Source organism: Bacillus rossius, chromosome 2 (genome assembly GCF_032445375.1).
Source record: "Bacillus rossius redtenbacheri isolate Brsri chromosome 2, Brsri_v3, whole genome shotgun sequence".
In the NCBI taxonomy this organism is placed as follows: domain Eukaryota; kingdom Metazoa; phylum Arthropoda; class Insecta; order Phasmatodea; family Bacillidae; genus Bacillus; species Bacillus rossius.
In genome coordinates this window covers 128,777,243-128,801,965 of record NC_086331.1, presented here as the reverse complement: position 1 = coordinate 128,801,965, position 24,723 = coordinate 128,777,243, and the positions used below count along the sequence as shown (strand labels likewise).

Below are 24,723 nucleotides of genomic sequence, written 5' to 3'. Positions count from 1 at the left end.
AGGTACAATATAGGGGGGGGGTTTTGCCAAATTGTAGCAATGTTATAGCTGGTCATTTTCTATAGATTTAAAACACTAAAGTTGATATACTGTCATAGAAATGTTTTATGAGAATAATCAATAAATTAGTAATTATACATACTAAACATACACTTGGACAGCACATAGTCCTATACAGATAAAAAATAAGGGGAGTAAAAATTAAACATTATAATAATTTGTAGAAGTGCTGGAACTACAATTGTACCATACAAAAATATGAGAATTATTTTTCACTCCAGGTGTAGTTTTTCTGCATTTTCTTCAATTTTTGCTGTGTTCAATATGATTGTTGACTGGATCATTGGAGAAATAACATTTTTTTTTGCCACGTCACACTTCTTGCATGTGTCAACAGCTTTAAGAAGTTACATTTTTGCTGCAATAACAATCCTGACACTTTTTTGCTACCTAAGATGATCACAAAGTGCAATGAAACACAATTTTAGTTTACATATTTTTTGTGAAACCAATTTTATTTTAATGGAACTGTTTTAAAGTCACCCTGTTGTTTGGTTATGGTGTAAACAAGCTTAATATTTACGGTTTAGTTGTTAAGAATATAAAACAGCTACGTCCATATATTACAGAGCTTCGATAAATTGTTCTAATGTGAAGTGTATGTACCTAACACTGAGAAAATATAAGTACTGATGACAATATATATGACCGAATGCACATTGATTTATGAACATAATTCAAGTGACAGACATTTTTATATATGTTGAATTGTACGTATATGAGTATGACAAAGAAAGAATTCACTGATCACCTATGTGTTTTATTTTCAATACCATATATCATATTGTAAAAGAATTATAAAAAGTTCTGGACATCAATGTTTGGTATTCAGTGTTCAATGAAACAATCAACAAAATTGTTTAGTAATGGTAAAACAAAAAATCCAGTTAAATTTGTACCAAAAACACAAGAACACAAACCTTTATAGCAAAAACAACTATTCTTCCATCTGAGACCATATTCAACAAAAGTGCCATAGCTTCATCTTCATGAGGGGAGTATGTATCAAAGATTCTTCGAGCCATTACACTACCACTAGCTTGATTCAGTACCAAAACATGAATACCTCTTCCTTTGTGTTCTTCTCCATCTTCCAAAATCTGCAACAACAATCACAATACAAATAAATTCTTATAAAATCATATTAATAGTCATATTAATATGAATCGTTTTCAATGTTGCTGGCTCGCGCATGACTAGCAACATGGACGTATTTTTTTATGAATAACAGCAAAAACACTCTAATTTAAAAACATTTTTTTCCCTGCACTGCACAGAAAATCCCTGACAATTTCCTGATTTTCCCTGGTTTTTCCTGTCTGTAGGCACCCTGAGTACAGTTGATATCTCTAAAATTATGCATGTAATTGCCATATATTAGTACTTTGCAAAATTAGTATTTTGAAGTGTTAGTGGATTAAATAAAAAAAAATTGGTTTAGTGAAAATTATCTAACAATGCAACAAAGTTAAGACTATGTTCAAAACATCAGTTGAATACTTACAGTTGTGCCATCAACACAGACAGAAACTTTTGAATGACTTGAGAGCACCTCTATTGTTATTGATTTAGAATGACTTTCTTGAAGTTTCATGCTGTTTCTTCTATTTTCACCATTAATATACTTTGATGCTTCACCTACAACACAAATTAACAGTATTAATAACAATTTATTTTATAATACAGTGCCTAAAACACTAACAAATTATCTAATTCATTATTTTGAGTTTCCACAAAAAATTGTTTTAGGCAATGGCTACAAGGCACTTTAAAATACATTAAAAAAAATTCATACGTGCTTTCACTTGTAAATTCTTACATGGGGTATGAAGGGCTTACATTTATGTCTGCAGGCAAAACTGGAGACTGCTTAAATACTAACCTACACTTAACCTGACTGTCTGGTAGCAGGTACTAAAAATTTCTTGCTCCTACAGAAATTCTAACCCATGACTTCTAGATCTCCAGCTCTGTAGGGAATATCTGCGTGGCCCCTCAAACGAGGACGAGTTTATAATTTTATACTTGAAAGCAACCGACTATGCAAATTTTTCAACTACATTTATCCAGAGTACTACAGTTATTGACTGGTTCAGTATCAACAAATGTTGGTATTTCTGAGATTGCTGGGCACTTGGAAAAGTTTCTCAGACAATGAGAAACTGAAGCTTTTCAAAGTATCGGGAGCTGTATGGCAGGGAGATGTAAAGGACATGACAATGTTTGAGTATTGGAGACATGTTAAATTTTACAAGGTAGAAACCAGCTCAACTGTCCAATGTGAGGAACCACACTACTAATAAGACACAATACCTGAAAAATCATCTACTACTCCAACTGCTGTTGAAGAAGTGTGCACAGTCATTGAGGACACTATTTCACCAATTGATCCCGAGCCCATTACATCAACATCAAAAAGTTTTACTGTTGTGGCAAACAAAAAAATACATTCCTTCTCCTTTCAAGTGAGCATTGTTTTGGTCTTCTCAGAAGCCCAAGTTACAGAAACATGCACCAAAAGAGAAAATCCCCTCTGTTGTTAGTTTGAGTGTTTGGCAAAAATATTTCTACAAGAGAGAGACAAAAATTGACTCGCCAAAGCAAAAGGAAGAACGGGCAGCTGGAAGATTGAGAAAGAGGCTGGAGAAAGAAAAACAGAAAACCAAAAAAAAGGTGAATGAAAATTCTTCATATTCATCATCATTGGAGGAAGAAATTGTTCCCATGGAGTCTGCTGATGAATGGAGTGGCGAATATAAAGAAGAAGAATGTGCAGAGTTGGAAGAGGTGATTGATTAGAATTTTTAACCTGGATCTTTTGTACTTGTGACATTTATGGGTGGAAAAAGGGGTGCAACAACGTATTGATTTGCCTGCACTGTCCAAGACACTGAAGGGGAAGAAGTTAAAGTGATGGTCATGTGAGCTCAGGACGAAAGTAAAAAGGTGTTTATGATGAAAGATAATGATGTTTCTTATGTGACTAGGTCACAGATGAATGGCATTCTTCCACCTCCCAAGTATTAACAAGCAAGGTGCCAAGGTCAACTACAGTTTAAACGCACCTGTTGATGTTAATGAAAATTAAATTCAGGAAACTTGTTGTGGTAAATTACACAAACTAATATTTATTGAAAAAAATTTTAAGAATAACTTTAGTTTTAATTATTTCCATGTATTATTATATTTTTACTAAGCAAGAGTTGATAATTGTTTAGATATTATTAATTTTTCAATCATAAGTAATAAGCACAAATTGTCACAGTTTCAGGAATGTTAATGCACTGTTAAATATTTTAATTTTTTTTTTAGTGTTTCACATGTGTTATGAAAAACTTTTACTTATTAGTGTTGTATTTATATTTTCCAATGGCATATGTAAGTGTTGGCACAATGCATCTTTGTTTCAGCTTATTTATTTTGAATGTACAGATCTATAAATAAGTTGTGTGTGTAATATAATTTTAATTATTTGTTTATGTTTTATAGACTTATATTTTAAAAATATATTAATGAAATTCCCTTTTAAAGTTTGAGTTATCATTTAAAATGAAGTTTTTAAACTTAAATGGTACTAAATTATAATTACAAATCTGTGATTGCAATCTATAGGTGCCGAAATCACACATGACGAATATTGGCACAAAAATGTGAAAAGTACTAGTAAATACAAAAAATTGGCATGATGACTACTGATTCAAAATATTCTTCAAAATTTTTTTTTTTCAAAATTAGAGATAGGTATATTAAAATAATTTGTATTTATCTAAAAGTGGCTGATATCATTGTTGAGGAAAGTTTGAGGTTAAACACAAACCCATAAAAAGCACTAATACATCAATACGGTCAGGTAGGCAAATTCTTTTCATAAAATTGTTCTTAGCATGACAACTATTGGTGGACTTACCTTACTGGGCATTCACCAACCATCAAGGTAGGAATAAGACATCAGCTCTACAAGTATTATATGTTGTTTGAATAAGAAATTTTATGAATGTGTATCTACCAATTATTTAAAAAAACATATGAAAAATTAATTTTTGTTTGTTTTAGAATTGTGTTTATTAATAAAAATATTAAAAAACTACACATTATCTGCATAGGCTATAATATTTGATATATACTAAGGCCATAATAGTGAAGCTCCCAAATGCTGCTCCTGGATATTTTATTTTGCTACAGAGTTACATAAACACAAAATATCAAAGAAATGGCTTTGAACACAAACAATTCTCAAATTCTCATTTGGCAGTTTTTTTTTTCCTCCCAGGATTATTGTCCGATGCAACTTGCATCAAATGTAATTATTTGCTGCAATTACCTGAATGAGCAGCTTCCTCTTGCAACCTGCGACTTGTGTCTAGAATAAACATGATGTTGATGCCAATGGTGATCAACAGCACCACTACCAACAACACCTGCAAAATATAAAACCACACCAGTTATCCTAAAGACCCACTACAATTCACCGACAAGGAGCATAAATATTAATAAAATAATTTTTCCACAGATTTATAAAAAAAAAAAGATATGGGATTCAGAACTTGTCATACATAAAATGCCATGCATCAGGAATAACACATTTTTACAACAGAAACAAAATGGTCTAATGTTATTTATATTTTGTCACATGCCCACCAACAGCCGAGGGCTTTTGTGGTGGGCAGGATACATGTAGACAGGGACTATGAGGTCACTGCAAATTTGTGGACTCTCTCCCCCCCCCCCCCCCCTCCATTGACACCAAGTGCACGTAAATCTAACATAGTTACATACTGGCGATCTTATGAAGTCTGCTAACCACTAGTTTCACTCTACTAAAAACTTCCCTGAAAAAGCACATGAAATGCACCATTAAAAGTTGCACTTCCACAAGTCAAGCAATTTTTTGACCACTTTTCAACATGACTCAAATATTTGAAGACTGAAGCACCTTTTGCACACATAAGACTATTCCTGACAAATAAACTTGAATTATTTAACAAAATAGGTTTTCAATAATAAAAAAATCATAAGATACATAAGAAAACCATTTGATAGGACAAAACCAACCTAGGCCTATAATAAATAGTTAAATAAAATAATTACTATGTGAATTCTAAACAATCATATATTGATAATAATGAACGAGAGGAGCTCTTCTATAAAATGGATTCTTTTAATTACGGCATTACAATAAGTTAAATACTTTTCTCGTAATTAACAGTCTTAATAGTTGGTTAGGTTAACTACATTCAAAAAACTATAAAATAGTATTAGAGTCAACCATGGAATAGGGCAAATTTGGAAGGTGTGATGAAAAACGTACACATACTTGATTTTTTTTTTTAAATATTTCGTTGAAGTGTACCTAGAGACCTCAGTAACCAATTACACACACTGGCAGAGATCAATATAAAAAAATTAACATGTTTATAAAAAGATAACATGTTTATAAAATGATAAAATTCTCTTCAAAGTAGGTAAGGAAATGTGAGGGAATGATAAATTGAGAATGCAGGTGTAATATAGTAATGATTTACCAGCTCCTTTAGAAAATATTTGTTCTATAAAATTAGTGTCAGAATAGCTAGTTTCTTTTAATAGCAATTTGAACTTTAAAAATCAGTCTTACAAGTTCCAAAATGATTTTTTTTTTTACTTCCTGGCATGTTTTACAATATAATTCTCAAAGAGGGCCTTGTGATAGGTACTTCAAGTAGTTGACTGTTATTTACCATTTTACCAAGTGGTGAGGTTAGGTTACATATTAAAAATACAGTGACATTGTGAGAATAGTACGTTATGTTGGGTTGCTACAATAAAAATACTTTATAATAGTGTGGATGATTGGTTGGGTTAGTGACGTTTAAAATACTTTAAAATAGTGTCAAACATTGGTTAGGTTTGGTACATTAAAAATTACTGTATAAATATTTGAACCAATATAAAACGTAGCTAGTTAACATAACCAACCATTGTTAATATTATGTAATATTTTTAATATAGCTAACCAACTGTTCACAAATTTTAAAAGCATATTATAATATAGGTAACCTAACCAACTGTTCACACAATTTTTAAGTATTATAAATTTTACTAACCTACCCTAAACAACCGACCACACTATTGTAATGTATTTTTAATGTAGCTAACCTAAACAACCATTCTTATGATTTAACACGCTATTTTTAACGACTCTTTAAAATGGTCAGTTACTGATAACACTTCCTTGAATAATGACTAGAAATAATGTCAGGAAACAATTTAAATCATTTTGGAATTTTCATTTTATAAATTTTACTGAAAAGTGGTTCTCCTTCTGAATTAGAGTTAACCTAACACTTTTAAAAACTGTAAACTAATTTAAATATTGCAATGCTGTTTAACAGAATCATCAAATAAGTTACATTGAGAGGAACTCAAAAATACAATTTTCAGAATTTTGTTTTTAATTTTTCAGAAGAATAATTACCAATTTTTTCTACGAATAATCAACCAATTTTAATTTACATACTGAACAATAGTTATTTTCCATCAACTTCAAAGCACTCAGGTAATTTAAGGTGAATGGGGACTGGTATATACCAAGACTAGCTGCCCGACCCGGCTTCGCATGGCTATACTAATGGAAAAAAATTAAGCCACATCTCCCATTTACAGTAATGGTAAATAAAAAAAAAAATTCAGTGAAAATTTATTACAATGCTGTATAATGTACCGGAGAGAAAATGAATAGCACCGATGGTTTCCAAACTTGTGCACGCAACGTACAACTGATGTACCCGTACTTCGCTACGGCAGTCTACAGGCAGATCACTCTTGCGCCGCTCATTATACATGCCCCTCCTTGTGGGTACGCCACTGCCGCGCGATGCCCATTGCCATGGAGACGCAGAAGGCATGAACAATGCAAAATCCTGTTCTCATACAAAGTACCCACTGTTGCCTGGTTTGAACCACCCATGGGATCTAATTTTCTGAAAATGTCATCCTGCATAACATAAGGAACATTACTGTGAAGTTTCATCCTGCGTAACATAAGGAACATTACTGTGAAGTTTCAAGTCTGTAAAATATATATACTTGAAAAAAAGGGCAATAAAAAAACAAATTAAACACAGAGAGAGGAAAAAAACAATAGTTTAGGTTTGCGATTTAAAGTGATAAAAAGAATTTAAATACTAATTGAACTCTTATGAGGATACTGATTGCTTTGTTGATAATATCACACGGGTGTTTTTTACTTGTATGGGAAAATTAAGAATGATAAGGCATCTAGTGCGTGGCAACAATGTTAATAGGCAATAGGAAATAAACTTCTAGCGCCTGCGGCATTGTCAACACACACTTCGTACGTGTACTGCATGTTGTATCTAACCCCCTCCAACGCATTTGATTCTAAATTGGACTTTTAGTAAGGATCCCTAATGTTATTGATAATATAATATAGCGTATAGCCTTCCTCAATAAATGTACTATCCAACACTGAAAGAATTTTTCAAATCGGACCAGTGGTTCCTGAGATTAGCGCGTACAAACAAACAAACAAACTCTTCAGCTTTATAATATTAGGTATAGTATAGATACCATAATACTATTGATGAAGTCAACATGGTGACGCTGATGTCATTACCACCCCTATATTCTTACAGAAAAACTGCAGGAATATGGAGGTTTTGGGCACGAAACTCCACACACTTGTTTTGCAAAAAATACATTTCATCATGAAACAAACTTTCGGGTATCGTATTATAAACTACAGCCCAACCTATTCTAGTATTGATCAAAATACTGAAGATACATTACCCACAGTATTATTATTACATTCTACAATTCCACCTGGCTTAGTATATCTTGCAATACCACATTTTACAATTTAAATATTTATTTTAAATTTTGATTTAGTGAATAATATTGAGAGAATTTTGGGTAATGCTTTATATAATTGGTTACCTCCAGCAATTTCATAATTTACAAACCATTTATTTCTGGTTTAAAATGATTTTACTTCATGCTTTATGGCCTGAGCTCCACTGCCCTCTCCAATATTGCTTTTTTCGGACTCCAGTTACAATTAAAAAACATCCTTTTTTAAGATAATCAACCAACATTAGAAGTACCTAATCAAAAATATTTTGTAATGTCTTTTATAAACAGCTATTTTTAACATTTGCCCCAAGCAGATACACAATTAAGAGGCTATAATGTTAACTGAATAAACAAACAACCTCCGATGTCCCATAAGAATGTAGGGATGGTAATGACATGAGATATGCCATCTCGGTGACGTCATCAGTACTTTTATGGAATCAGGATGTAGATTACACCCAGGAGTGAATTAATTAGGATATAAATATTTCTACAAAGTTAATAAATAAGAACACAAAAAAGTATTAAGTAGATATGAAGAAATTATTGAATAAGTGAGGAAATAAGTGTAGTAGTCATGAGAAAAGAGCTAAGGCCATGTTTATTTATAATACTTAAATTAATATAATGGTGCAGTGTAGAGAAAGAATGTGTGATTGCAGGAAAGAACAGGAAATCTATAATTCATGTTTTGTGATATAGAATAAATTTAATAGAGGAATGGCAATTGTTTTTCGTGTTAAATTAATATCTACAAGAGAAATATTGACATCAAAAGATTATTGCTATAGCCAAGAAAGGTAAGTAGGTTTTTATGGCTTTAAAATGTTTGTGATTAATAGTTGTTTTATGTGTTAGGTGAGAGGTACGTTATTTTGCAACCGTTGAAGTGACAAAAACAGAGCAAAAGGTTTGGAGAAGATAGGTCAGCTAATAAAAAATAATTATATACATTTACTATGCACTATGGTAGGAATAGTGATGAAGTCATCAACACAGTTCTGCTTAAGCAATTAAAACTTGTACGTTCTTGCGGTATTAGCGGGGAAATTAATGGGTTTTGGCGAGAGAAAATGTAGAGGCAGTAATTTTTGCATATTTAATTTAGCTAATTAACATGTTTAGGTTATTGTAAAGTATATTTTTATTCTATCAGGTCTAGGTTGTTCAGGGATACCGGTATTTCATTTGGTAAAAACGAGACATTTTGCGTGGTATCATGACGTAGAATACAGTCCCACCCAGTAAAGTCTATTTTGCAATAACAGATTTAATTTTTAAAGAGTGAACTTTTGAGGTAATATTTTATTGGTATTGTAAAGTAGAACACAATCCCACCCGGAATAGTCTATTTTACGATACCAGCATTTTATTCCACATAATTCACAAATTTTAATGCAATTTCTATTTTTCATTATCATGAAGTTTTCTAATAAATAGAGCACTTTGATAAATAATAAATAGTGCACTCTGTTATACTTTACCGATTCCACCATAATTTGTAACATCTACAGACATAATTTCTTTGATAATGAAATATCGATTTTGCTAAATAGACTAGAGCAGGGGGAATTATAGGCTACTTTATGATACTGATAAGATATAATATTGAAAAAAATAAATACGTGAAAAATATTGTGTTCTTAATTCTCCACCCAAAACCCCTATATTCTTGTGCTTGTCCCGTAAGAATGTAGGGATAGTAAATGATGTAAGGGACACTATCTTGGTGATATCAACAGTATTATGGAATAGGGATGTGGACTACTCCCGACAGATTAAAAGCAAAACATAAGTGGGCCTATTGAACTACCTTCATGATTGTATGGGGAAAATTTAAATCTTAGAAATATTTGATATTAAGGCACCACAACCTATCATTCAAATAAACAATCCTTTCAATTCAAAGCATTTTAAAAACAAAAATTCGCACTGGATACTTTCACTCAGCAGAGCAAGTTTAAGTGATGTTAAAGGTTAATGATTTATTTGGGCTTACCAGCAAACATTCGTATCCAAAACGCATGCAGGTACGATAAACCTTATTCGTAGAGCATGGAGTGAATTTAACTGACATTAAAAAGCAGCGAAAACACAGCTTTAGGTTTAAAACCGCTTTCTCATTTGCCCTCATAAGTGAAATACTAACCTGGTTTCTAATATATGACGCCAGGCAATATGCAAAACAAGGTATTTATTAATAGCTTAACTTACTGGTTTACGATAAAGTTACAGGTTAGCTTACCTTGTGGGACATGAAAAAATAATAAATAATAGTGATGCACACAAATTCTACATTTGAGTGCCAAGATCCCACAATTCTGTGGCTATACGCTATACAAACACAAAATAATTCCGTAGGACACAAAAATGTTTATCACGACACCCGTAAAACAAGTTCATACTCATTTAAAACTATAAAACACTCAACGTCTCCATTTCCCACGACGTACGAAATTTTCAAACAATTCCTCAAAGTAACATATAACACGCCTCCTTCACCGGTAACAACATAACCACGAAATGTAATAATAGACAGGCAATGCTAGAGTAGTGACTAGCAGGAGTTGAGAATATTCATTCTTCAAACCTTTTAAAAAATATTTTTTCGATTAAGTTACATTAATAAAAAATATTTAACTAAGCTAGTTTTACTTAAAGAAATAAAATGTTGAAAGTCTTGAAACTTAGAATTTATTAAAATTTTTCTTTAACAAATTAAAAACTACCATTGATTTTATAGTTTGATGGAAACATAATTCACAATGATCAGAGGTGTATGTGCGTTAGTAAGGCAGCTTAATAAGTTGTCGCCATGCTGCTTTCTGCCGTTGGTTGAGATGGTACAAGTAATTGCCCGAGACGCCAAGTAGCATATTACGCTGGTCCTGTGTGATAATTCACAGGTTAGTTGAGACTCTCCATACACTGGATGTAACGTCGCCATGTGGCTGGCAGACAGCAGGTAAGTCAAGCAGAGGAACCCCCGGCTGTTTTAGCCAGTGGGGCAGGTATATTGGCCATGACTATGCTACTAAAATAAATATGATTATTCTGGTAACACTGTCTTAAATGATATATATTCCTCATACATGGTGCGACTGCGAACAAGGCTTGATTACATGTAGAGCCGAGGCTCGATGCGACAAATTATGAGTGTTCAAGGAGTGGTGACCACCCATATGTAATGTGGATTTTTAAATACTCACCCTTTGGTCTTAGAGTAAACTAAAGAGGGGCAAATGTTACTGTAATGCTGCATTGAATTGAAAAAGCATTCTGTATACATGGTCGGAAAACATATAAAAAAGTTACACTGCTATACATGTGGTGTGGCCATCCTCCAATGTCGCACACATGGAACCATTACAACTACTCTTACACAGACCCTTGTTCACGATGCGATCCTAATACATAACCACTACTTAGCATGTGGGGACAATATTATATATTATACATATACTATATAGAGGTAGCACCTGGTCTTAAACTTAATTAACATGTCACATGGACGAACAACGGGTGGGCCCCGAAAGTCAGTGGGCATTAATAAAAAATAATGTTTGTTACATGTGTTGCATAACCGGCGGCCCAGTGCAGGCAAAGCTAAAATGTCCAGCCGACTATAGTTCAGGACTTGAAATCTGGGCCACATCCTATGCCCAGACTAAAGGGGAAAATTACATATAATGCAATGGTACAATGTTTAGGTTACATGGCTGGTGAGTTCTGGCTGGCCATGCAGACTACCCACAGTACCTGAAGCAGAAGGATTTTAAAAATTACCATATTGGAATGATGATGCCAGTGGACAAATGTTGATGGCAGTGGCGTCTCGTCAGGGCAAGCAAGGCAAGCAGTGCTTGCCCAGGCAGTTTCCAGACATTGTATTTTTTAAATAAATATTTTATTCAGAATAGTATTTTACTTTGGCTCGTGCAGTTAGGTGTATGTATTTTTTACACTATCTTCTTGGGACCCAATACTGTGCGCTGTGCGCTATAAAAAAAGAACTCGTTGACACAAAAACATGCTGTTTTAGAAGCGTTGCTAGGTTTAGAAGCGCTGGTAGGATCGCTTTCAGCAGGAAGGCTGCCGCAGTAGTTTCCTTTCGGAAGGGGGGTGGCATGGTACAAAGGTTCAGGGAGGGGATTGGCTGGAAAAATACGCGGTAGAAGCTACGAAGGTAACGCTTTCTTGCCGAACTGGAGCGAACATGGCCGAAGCAGACGGTGGAATTTTTCCGCCGACTGCTTCGGCTATGTCCGGTACAGTTCGGCACGGCAGGTGGCGATGTCGCGTTTCAGTCGGTGGTCGTCTCTCGGGGCGCGCGCATCTCTACTGCGGGCTGTTGGCTGGCAGTGCGTGGGGGATTTGTGGGCGTACGATGATACTACACTCCCACTTAGTATATAAGTAATGTAGAGTAGGTATTTTTCTATCAGAATAATGTAAGTCAATCATTATTTTTCAAAAATAATGTATTTAAAAAAAATGTCAATTTTTCTACCTGTGGAATAGTCAATGTTCAGTTAAGAAAACTACTTAAATAGCACCATTTTGTACCTTGAAATCCATATTTTCCCGGCGGAGGGCACCCAGATCCCCCCCCCCCAACCTCATCATGTTTTGGTGTGAACGGAGTTATTGCTTCCCCTCATGTAAACCTCACGCCTCCCCACTGGTTGATGGGCCCCGCGGGGCGATATGCGCCTTGTCTGCTTGAAAGGTTGTGACGAACTGACCGAGGTTGTGGCTTCCGTACATACTCCCAAGCTCAGTTTTCGCAAAAAACAAAGTGCAGTGTGCAAGTATAATACTCTAGCGTTGTTTTCAGCCTAGTCGCGCTAGCTCAGAAAAAAAATTATTTATTAAACCAAAATTAATATAATATAAACATTGTTTTGTTTTAATGATAAGTAAAATAACAGCATGAGGAGCAACAAAACTGTTAGCTTTCTGCGAAGGTGACAATCGATATGCTTGCGGCGGCTTGCATTTATATTGTTACACTCGCTTGCCCTGCATTGTGGTGGGGTGCATTTGGGTCACAAACACTGGAACACTCGTTCTGGTGAGGCAGTGATGTGCCATAGCAGTTGTTGCAAATTGGAGGAGCACCGAATTTCGGAATCAAAGTGCGATGCTAGCTGGAGTTTCTAGCACAGTATATTCTCTAAGCACAAAGCTCTGAACTGGTGTGCAGTCTTCTAGTCGAGCATAATAAAATTATTAAATTTGAGTAGTAGCCATAACATAAGTTGGTGGAGAAATGAAGAGAAAGGTGTAATAGTTGGTGGAGTAACAAAAAGTAAGGCAGGAAAACTATTAAATTTTAGTAGTAGCCATAACATTAATTGGTGGAGAAATGAAGAGAAAGGTGTAATGCAAGGTCCTTTAGGAGCTTTCAAGAATCTTTACCAGGTGGTTTATGCCTTAAACGTAGTCTGATAACACACATTTTATTCATTTTTACAATCATAAAAATACAATTAAAACGAAATATGGAAACAGAACTACTGCCTAACCACCCTCCCTCAGCACATTCTCAATTCATAAATAGACACCTGTAGGATATCTTGAGCACGTTTTAAATTGTGTGGTCTTTTCTAAAGTTCTGCATATCATATGTGTGTCCAGGTAGGCGGCCCCTTAAGATCATTTCATTCTTTGACATGTGTACCTATGAACGAAATAAATTTTGAATTTTCTTTCTGTCACTACCAACAATATAGGTTTCCATCTATTATTCTATAAAGTGAATTCTAATTTATTTCGTTCATAGGTACACATAACACATGTCAAAGAATGAAATGATCTTAAGGGGCCGCCTACCTGGACACACTGACGTCGACCCAAGTGTATCCTCGGCTCCTTCAGGCCGTTATGCCTCGTCAACGTCCTCTCTTGCAATACTAGTGCACCGACTGTGAAGTGCGACGGTCAGGGACGCACCAGCGTGCGCCCTAGTATGCCAGTGGGCTTCTTTTCGTGTAAATAATTATACTTTTTATTTAGTTTTAAATGGTCACGAGCCTCAACAATTGTGTATTTTATGTAATTGTAACTTATTAATTCTTGTGTAAATTTGGTTTTTAATTAATTACTCGCTAAAGTTGTGCTAATAATTCTGTGTTTTTCTCAAGTACTTTTGCCGTGCTAGTAATGTAATCGCAGACTGGCGCAACGCGGGGCGGGCCTCTCCCACGCCGGCCGATTCCCCCCTCCCCCCCCCCCTCCTCCTCGGCCTGCGGGCCTCGGTCCGCGGGCGGGCGGGCGGGAGAGCGCAGTGGTGTTCTGGGCGCGATAGAGGACAGACGTGCACGCCGCTCCGCGCTGCTCGTGAGGCGCGTTTTTCTCATCTCGCAGTCCGACGACGGTGAAACATCACGGGTCGTCTCTGCAGCTGAGCTGCATTCGTTGTATCGCTGGCCGTATTGAGTTTTCGAGTTTTTCCGGAATGTCACCAGCCGTACATCATAGGCCGAGTACGCGCATCTACGGGCCGCCGAATTTCTCAGTCAGTACGAATCTCTTACGTGACGGACCGCGCACGCACTGTGCATCATTACGGAGCAATCTTAACCGGAACCATTGTTACGGGATTAATTTTCCTGTTTGTGTCGGGACTTTCTCTAAAGACGAGATTTATTTCCGGGAGTCCGGGTCTCGGCGGGGAGAGTGCTCTTTCCGTGACGTACCCGCCAGGCTGCGGCAGGTTCTCTGTGCGAAAATAAAAGGGGCTCGTGGAAACAAACATCACCGAGTTATCCTTGGAGCAGCCTATCGTACTTCCTTTCCTTCTAAATTCCCTCCAGATCCCGTATTTTCCTGTCCCGGCCACGTTGGCCTGGACTCACTCCTCACCGACGAGAGCTACACGGGCAAAACAGGACAATTATATTATCAGGAAATCAGGGACCTAAAGCCGAGGGACGTCAACACATATGATATGCACAAACATAAAATTAAGCACTTTCTACTTGAAATAAATATTAAGTTGCGAGTTTTAGTGCATTTTGTTGAAAAATTTGTAACATTTCATAACTGGATATTTATAAAATAAAAGTGATTTAAAATTTGTTCATGGACATACACAATTGCTGGTTATACTGACATCGTACGGCCGAAGGTCACCCCAAAGCCCGACCTGCACCCGCCAGTACTCGGCTCCGCTAACGGAAAGCACCCCTAGCCATGGCCCACCTGAGTCAAGTGAGCGGACCGCAGCCCAAGGTAGAGAATAGCGAACCATTTTAATTACACATGCAACGCACTCCCCGTGCCTAAAAAATTCCCCACACAATAATTAATTAATCAGAAACAAACAAAAGCCCCTAACTAATAGAGTGCGACGTAGGAGTGCCCGGGTCACTCACACGTATTAAGTAAACAAGACGTGTGTGAGTGCCCCCCTTGCGGCCTTCAGCCTAACTTAAATACACCAACTAATTAACATCAGTGTGCAACCCAGTGCTTACATAATTGATTAGCCCCAGAGAGGTTAACAAGAGACAGACAGTCTCTGGTGTGACGTTACAAATTCAAACTTTATTACATGAAACACTAAATTGCAATTATTTAAGAGAGTATTTTGTCAGAACTTGTCATTAGTAATAATATTAGGAATTGTAAGCGGCCTTCAGCCTTTTGTAAACATAGTAATTTCCGAATAACGGAACTTGGGAAACTTTGGCGTGAGAGAACGGCCGAGCCCTTCCCTCGCGCCAGAGTCACACGCCAGTTGAGAGCAGCTCGTGGGCCGGGGCGGACGTGCGTTCCACGGGGAGTCATCACCCTTTGTTCACCGACCGAGCACTTCTGGTAAATATAGTCATTTAAAACATCAACCTTTTCTCTTACAATTAAACTCCCCGTGTGTCCCCGGTCCTTTTCCGGTGTAGGGACTAACCCATACGCTCATTAATAAACTCCCCGCACCAGTGGTTACGCCGGGCAGTTCAACGTACGGCACGGGCCGACTCTCGCCACCGCAGAACTTTAACTAAAAGCCGTGTGCACCGGCACCGGCCACAACGACACTTCGCTTGTGAACCTAATTTAGCCTACGGACCGCGGCCCACGCAAGTGGCCCGGCCCACAACGTAGAGACGATTTATGGGATTGGCCGACAAACAATCAAGGTCCCCCCCCCCTCGACTGGCGTGAGGGCTTAATAAGTAAACACACGTAGAGGCACGCAGGTGTCCCTCTTAGATAACGTGTGGAGTGTAATCGTGTACGTAAGAGCACCACAGTGTGCAGTTTTTTCAAGTGTAATCGTGTAATAGTGTAACCAAAACTTCTACGTGTTCCCACGCCTCACTGGTAGTCATGTACCGCCGAGTAGATCTCGCGCCCAATGTAATGAACCAGTGTAAATCGTGAACAATAAAACGTCCACCCCGCATCTCCCGTGCGCGACGTGCGACCCGTAAAACAACCAGAACAGTGTATGTAAATTAATATAAACAACCCAACCTAATCAGGAACCAAATTCCATCACCGCCGACGGTTCTAGCAGGCCATGCTGGGGCAACGAACCCACGACCATCACACGGTTAGACACCGAGCTAACCTGGCGCCCCCCCGGAACAGAAATCTCTAAAAAAGCCAACCACTCCGCTAGGACTTGCGCCCGACATCGAACATGAGACCGCGGCTGACGGCAATACTTATGCAAACACACAAATTACAAGCGAAAAAATGTCGATGTCAAAAATTTAAAAATAACAACACAAACAGCACAAAACATTCTGTGGCAGGAATTATTTAAAAAATTATTATAGCACAGGTGGACACAGTGGGCTAACAACAAGATAGTTGCAATAAGAACAGATAGGTAATACAAAGAAACAACTTTGGACAAGAGAGAAACCAAATGATAATTCAAAAAATATAATATGGACAACCTATCAACAATACAGCGTTGCACATGCGAACCCATGATGAAATTAAACAAATATTCTGACAATACAACTAAGACAATATTGACGAACAAAGTAGGCTTCTTAAGAGACAACAGTTGCGACATTTTGTGAACTGATATCTGTTCATCTTTTGTGTTTATCACAAGAGTTTTGTATCCCTCATTGTGATATAAATAGGCAGCTTCAATTATGAAAATGTTTCACAGTCTATACCGGTACCCACTTTAAATGGAGAAAGTTCCCAAGGAATTTGTGGCATCATATATCACCATAGATGTGGAGGGCGTGCCTCCTGAGCCTGTGGCTAGCTTCTGTGACAAAGAAGTGGATTAAGCGACATCAAGAGCACCACCTAATGGTTGTGATTTCCTTTGATGAGGATGACCTATCGAATGATGATGAACTTTGTCATCACTTATACATCAACTTTCAACACCTTAAGTTAGGCTTCACCTGAAGAGGGAAATAAGAATTAAAAAAATTAATAAACCATATTTATAATGAATTCCCTTGTGTCGCCTACATTATTCACTAACATAATTGATCTGTAATATGTAAATGACAAAGGTTTTCATCAGGACTAAACTATAGAGATTATAGAAACTTCCTGAAAGATGTCTCCCACTAATTAAAAAAAACGATAAAGTCTGCCGTCGCCCGGGTTCTCGTGTTCGAGACTCGGCGGTGTTCCTAGCGGGAAGGCTGTTCTCTTGCGAGGAAACGTGTCCAGGAGGGCGCCAGGCTAACGCGATGGTTAGCCACGAGGTGGGTAGTGAGGTCCAAAAGCCCCTGCGTGGCCCACTAGGAACGGCGGCGGTGGTGATGATGCGAGGGATCCCTAATGCCTGTTGCCCCACTGGCCCTACACAGCATAGGACGCTGATCCCTAACTGGATTGGTGAGGTTCAGAAATAATGTACATGGCTTTGCACTGTCGTTCCGACGTCGCACACGGAGTGTGCGGAGTGGACTTTTAATTACGTTGGCAAATTACACTTGCAATTACACTCACACGATTTCCCTACATAAAGTACACTGTCAATTATACACTAGGCGCTCTGACGCGCCGTCACTAATGTTATGTCCTCACGCCAGTCGCGGTTGAGGGAGAGTGTTTGATTAGAGTCGGCTAATCCCGTAATTGGTAAACGGCGATGCGCGGGCCCACCTGTGTGGACTGCGGCTCGCTATTAAATTACGAACACGTCTACGATTGGATGTAGTCAGTGCCTGTGCACTTGGCGATTAATTAAAAGTCCGTGGTGGTGGGAGTCGTCCCGTACCGTATATTGCACGGCCCCACGTAATGCGTTGTGTGGGGCGTGTTAAGTTGATGCGGCTGAGTCAGGCCCTACACCGGAAAAGGACCGGGCGCACACGGGGAGTATTTAAAAAAGGTTCCGGGGTCTGACTATAATTACCAGATTGGAGTTCGATGGAGACAAAGAGATGATGGCTCCCCGTGGGACTTGCGTCTGTCCCGGTCCGCGAGTCGCGCTGTACTGGCGTCTGGCCTTGGCGCGAGGGGAGGGGTGAGCTACCTGTCGCGCCAGAGTTTCTAAAGTTCCGATATTCGTAAAAAATTATATTAATAACAAAAAGCAAGTGGCTCTAAATTCATACAATAAAACTTAATGATTAACTTAATATATATATATATATATATATATATAGATAGACGTCGTTCCAAGTGCTCCCTTCGCTCGCACAGGTCGTTATGTTCCCTCGTCGCCTCACTAGGGTGGGGGGGGGGGGGGGGGTAGTTCGCGGCTTGAGGAGTCCTGCTGCGCTTGGGACGTTTTTGCGGGAAGCGGGCTCCGGGTGACGCGCAGCGATGCGGAATGCAGGCAGTCGAGCTTCAGACCTGGACCAGGCAAGTTGTGTGTCGCGCCCGCAAGTGAACAGTTCCGCCGGGAACTGAGCAGCTCTACCCTCACCGGACCACCACCTCTACCGATCCAGCTCCCTGCCAGCCACGTGGCGACGTCACGACCCCGAGGATCTCCGCTCTACCTGTGAACTGGCCCACAGGGTCTAAACTTAGGCTAGTTGGCGCCCTCAGCAACGGCAATATCGTAGCAGGGACCGGTAGGGCGACAATATATATATATATATATATATATATATATATATATATATATATATATATATGTTTCAGAAATGACATTTAATAAATTTGTATAAAATAAGTTTGAATTATTAGAGTCACACTGGAGACTGTTTGTTGCTTGATAACTACTCCAGTGGCGAATGATAAATGCTAATTTGGGGCGGTTTGAGTTACATCACATATTACACTAGTGAATTCAGGCTGAAGGCCGCAATGGGTGCACTCACAGCTGTTTTAGTAGAAAACTACACATGAGTGGCCCGGGCACTCTAACGTCGCACTTGTGTTGCACGGTGTTGCTAATTCAAAGTGGCGGGTCCATTAAAGTTTAGTGAATTTACTGTGTACATGACTCGGTTTGTCTTGCCGATTACGTTAAGGGCGTGGATAATACCCAAGTCCCGCGGCGCTCGTCTGACTCGGGTGGGCCATGGCTAGGGGCGCTTTCCGTTAGCGGGGTCGGATACTGGCGGTTGCAGGTCGGGCTTTAGTGTGGCCTTCGGCCGGACGACGTCAAGTCTACACAACACCATAAAAAAGTTTCAGTATAACACTGTACATTATTTAAAATCAATACCACTTCAATAGGAAAAGAGAAGAAACTTTAAATATGTTGTTTATTATATAACCAAAATGTTTATTTAGTCTTTTAAGGAGATAGCTACTACTATAACAAATTATTAATTTTAAGATACAGAAAATTAAAGCAAAAACATTCTGGAAACTTTCGTATGCATCTCGTGCATCTAAAGCACAATAGCGAATAATTTCTTCGAAACATGATGGTTACATTTAAATCCAAGATGACACCTTCTCTGAATTCAATATGGTTTTGATCATTTAAAGATTTTCTTGTAAAACAGTGCCCAATATGGAACAATTCCTTATGAGCTTCATACCTACACCTCTTCATTCAAAATGTTGCATTTTAAAAATCTAATATTTTTTTGATTTTTTTTTGCGAAATTTGGGGGAGGGGGGGGGAGTGCTAGTTAAAACATTTCCTTGTGCACTTTATGCACAATATGAGATAATTCCTTAAGTACTTTTACCTACACTTCTTCATTCAATATTTAACCTTTTCTGAATCGAATGTGGTGGGTTGGTGGAATGGAGCAACACATGCACTCTCTAGCACACAACACAAACATTAAAGATGGCCATTAATAGCATAATATAAAAGTTACTTTTTGAAATTTAAATGTGGTACCTTCTGGCTGCAAATATAGAATTAAAGATGGCACCCTCTACCAGCACTGGTTGGAATTAAAGATGGTAATCCTTGCTGACAACACTGGTTCTTAAGCCTTAAATACATAAAATACTTTGAAATTTGAAAACATATATTTCTTATTTAACTATATCTTAACTAGCGTCTTACCCTAGTGGCTAAGGTCTACACTTTCTAAGCTCAACATACTTGTATCCCTAGGATCTATTCTGAGATTATTGTACAAAATAAATATCATTGGTGAAACTGGCGACATCTACCTCTTAGCTTCGGAAGCAAGGTGGTGGTCAACAGACGATGACAAAATGGTTGCTCACTGCAGATGAAATACATAATTCTGTGATGGTGTATAATTATTTGGAACCTAAACACTTTATAGTGGCCTATTATTCCCTGTACCATATAATAGTTTCTATATGGTGTACCATACTATCATTCAGGCCTATAAACTGATCCAGAATCAGCTTTCTCCCAATATTTATATCTTCTCCAAAACTCTGGGCAAGAGGTTTTTTTTTTTTTTTTTGCCTTTGTAGTATAACTCTAAAATAGTACCTAATTGTTGTAATTCTTGTTGTTTGGCTTAGATTGTATGTATAACCACATTTTGATGTTGCAGAATTACAAACTATTTGTCAAAAATTATTAATAGCTACTATACAATTTTTGTAAAGTATGGAAATTCCCCTTGAATAATATAATACTGGCTCATCCCTTATTATGTAAAAATGTTTAATATGAATTATTTTAGTTCTAACTTGACAATTTTGAATTGTACTACACAAAGACATATACCTGATAATATGTGCTTAAGCTGCGGCGTCGACTACGAGACTTGGTAATGTAGATGTGTGGACTTCTGAACACTGGAGCATTCTTGAGCATAAATGTGTGTGAATGATGTTTTTCCTGCCACAACTTCATGGCAACATGAGTTGGCTATTTGACTATACAAAGTAGGTTTGTATCATAATCATAACCTGAAAATAATTATTTAGGTTAAATCACACCCTGACGCAACCACATACTGTTTGTTCTTTACAATGTGACAGTCTTAAGATCCACTCAGTGCTTTCTCATAGACAAAAGCAAAAAAAAAAGTTATTTTTTAATATGACACTTGGGCTTCATTCCTCCTCACATATAATGCAGCACATCATGTCCGACTGGGGCTTCATGTGATTTGATAAGGTTTAATGTCACTCAGTTATGCACAGAGGTTTAAGACTCGGTCTTACACGCCTTCATGGCTATATCATTTTCTTGTCATAACTATTAATGAAGGGATTTTTCTGTAAATTATTATCATAGGTCTGTTGCATTTGTAGTAGATTCACAAATTTTTTCATCATTTTTTTACTAAAAGTAATTTTTGAGCTGTAAAAGGTCATGCAAGTGATCATAACCGTGAAAACTTGTGTGAGTTTGTACCTCTATTAAATAATCTTAAATATTAATATTTTGTGAAAAGTTGAAATAATATTCAAGAGTGGTTAAATTCTATTTTTATAACCATAAAATGATATGTATGAGAGAAATTACATGAAATAACCAACACGGCTAATGTGACCGAGCCTTAAAGTGACGGGACCTCCGAAATAGAAGTGGGCTTCGAAACCCTTGTGAACTAACCCAGTGCTCGGAAATGGAGTTGCTCCTGTTGGGATCGAACCACTCGAGCCGCATCACATGAGCATGATGAGCCACCGAGAATGTGCTCGTCAAATGCCTAGTTGACGACACATTTGAAATGAAGTTTCGCCAATCAGCTTTGAACTGTGGACGGTAGACACCAATGTGAACTGCACTGCCGTCTGTTTTACTGTAGAATACTTTTTTCTGCCAACCAACCTTTAATAAGATGGTACGATTGCGTCGCGGTTAAGGAGGGGAATTTGGAATAAAATTATACATCGCCTATTGTACATGCTTAAATGTTTAGGGAAAGACATGATACAGTAGGAAAAAAATATATATTACTTAATATATTGCTATCAGGAGCTTAAGTTATAGTGCAGTATCCAAGTTGTGAACGAACTGCTAGAAGTCTGTCGTGATGAATGGACTGTGTCACAAAAACAGTTAGCAAAATTGTCTTAACCCAAGGCAGCACGCCAAGACACTGCGACTCACTGCTGACGGTGCGCCCTCCCCGAGTTTTGAAATAAGCGGAACAGGGTCAGAATAAGTGAACTTGTTCTCCTTCTTTGGTCGCTCGTCGGCTGCCATCGCCCCAGGTGCTGCATCGAGCCTCATGGCCGCCTGGGCTGCCAAGAGCGCCAAGTCACTGGGCGTCTAAGACGTCACAGAGGAGTTCTGTCGAGCAGCGAACCTGCACGGAGATGTGTCTTTCGCCGATAGTTCGGACCCTCTGAGTTTCTCAGAGCAGGAATTACGACAGTCCGACGGCCACTGTAGAGAAACTAAACGTGGTTCAGTTATAACGTAATAAAAAATCAAAACACGCTAGGTACCTCTCTAGCCAGTTTTCTCATGTAAAATGTATTATTATCTTTGAAAGATTTGTGCAATGGGAGTGCATGACTTAATGTAAGCTTTTGGACATACGCCATTGCTAAGCTCTTTATGCTTCTCTTTGCACTGTAGAGACTTCTTTTGGACAAGATTCGTGATGGACTGATAAATGCAATTGAAATCTTTAGTATTAAGGATGGACTTAATTTCAAGCTGTAGGTAGTGCCGAAATTTCATTATTAAAATGTGATTTTCGACAGTGATATGCGGCAATTCTTTCACTCAGTAACTTTTGGCTGGCTTTCCGGGTTATTTTTTGAGCCTGTTTGCTGTTGACCGGGGATTTGACTGTGAGTCCCCTAGGAATGACTCCCTTACTGCGACATTTACAGAGAAAAGTCAAGTTATTGGAACATTGTGATAGATCAATTATTTTCTTTTCCAACTTCCTCAGAGAAATATGCATACCGGGTCCATACTGGGCATTGCTTAGCAATGGCGTATGTCCAAAAGCTTACATCAAGTAAAATGTATTGTACAATGTGATCGTCAATGTAAAATAAATAAATCTTATATTTCCCTATAAATACCTTAATTCTAAGACTCTTGCATTCAATAACTTCGTAATTTATAATCAAATTTATTATATTGCAACAATACAATCACATCAGATAAATGTCACAGATTTGTCAAAAGAAAACATTTTTTTAATACTTTTTATAAAGAAAAATAACTATAGCAATAAACTGCATGCTTAATAAGTACAATTTTTTCAGCAAGATAATCATCACAATTTGCTAAATTAAATAACAAATACATTTTAATTTTTTTTTAGACTAATACTATTAGGTACCTCATTTATGATATTATGCTCAAGAAAAGTTTAAAATATGGTGTTTTAATAGCTCCTCGTATATTGCAAAATATTAAATTGTTTAAAGCAATATTCAGCTTCTTAAAAATGCAAATTTTACATTCTTTTTTTGGTCCATAACTATCCGATGTTGACCAAACCATGGCCAGTATTGCATTCAGTGCACACGATGCTGTTTGTCCACGACAGTTGGCTGCCTAACACTGATTGTTTGAAAATCTTTACATAATTCAATGCATAATGTTGCTTTTTTAAGTACCATCGCTAAGCAGAATATCAGAATTTCTCAAAGTGTTGTATCTGACTACAGTTAATAAAATGCTCACTTGTCTGTCTTATTTGAACTTCTAAAATTCCATCTTATTATATGCTTATGTTCGACAGCGATAAAAATTTTCTTTCTAGTGCTGAACTTCTTTAGTAGATAAATATAGTTTATACGAAGACACTGGCAGTTAGCTGGGGATTCGGTATTCGTGATGGACATATTTTATTATATAATTTCCTGTGACCATCTGGTATTTAGTCATTTCCTGCGACCGTCTTGGATGACCTTTAACTTGAACTCAGACCTCGTCTATGATCAGTGCTGACTTGGCATTGCAAATAGCAAGTGGCGTACAATACTACTGTGGCTGGAAACAGTGTCTGCTTCTTTGTCCTGATAGATGCAGCCTATGTCCCTGGAAAAAAAATGATAAAACACCAGCCGATATTAAATTATGTATGTTTGTAGACTACAATTAGGCATTGACCATAACTTTTAGGTGGTAAGGGGGGAGTTGATGACCTTCACAATTATGCATAGCAGCTCATCGCCTTTCCTGAATTGCAGACCTAGAGTGGAGACAGCCGAATCTCGTACTGGTGCGCACACCGAGGTGTTTGGCTCTTAGGACTGCAAATATGGATGGCAACCAGAAATCTTAAATCTTATGCCATCCGTGCTTGGCTTTTGCGTTCTCTTAAGTATAAACTGTGTACTGGCCGGTCGCCGGTAACGTTACTAATGAAACACTCATGTCAGTACATACAGCATTAAGATGGGCCACCGCCGTTGAAGTAGTAATCACTGTACTGTTGCTGGTTTCTGAGTTAAGCTAGTGAAGAAGTTGTCACCAGCAGGAGTTCTTCCGTACATATGGAGATAAAAAAATAATAATAAAAATCCCATGTGCAATCCTAGAATTTC

At 37.7% G+C, this 24,723-nt stretch overlaps 1 protein-coding gene across 2 annotated transcripts in view; it reads right to left on the bottom strand.

Annotated features, from left to right (window-relative positions):
* LOC134529820 (protein O-linked-mannose beta-1,2-N-acetylglucosaminyltransferase 1-like) overlaps window positions 1-10,441 on the bottom strand; it is a 28,696-nt gene extending 18,255 nt beyond the window's left edge. Inside the window, exons 1-4 of one of the 2 annotated variants that reach the window (XM_063364302.1) lie at window positions 10,157-10,441; window positions 4,382-4,478; window positions 1,565-1,698; window positions 981-1,160 (exon numbers count right to left, since the gene is read on the bottom strand). In XM_063364302.1, the coding sequence (XP_063220372.1) occupies window positions 981-1,160; window positions 1,565-1,698; window positions 4,382-4,478; window positions 10,157-10,168 (423 nt within the window). In that variant the 5' untranslated portion in view covers window positions 10,169-10,441. The remainder of the gene's footprint in view (window positions 1-980; window positions 1,161-1,564; window positions 1,699-4,381; window positions 4,479-10,156) is intronic. The other variant, XM_063364303.1, reaches the window with a different exon arrangement.
* Window positions 10,442-24,723: the final 14,282 nt, after the last annotated feature.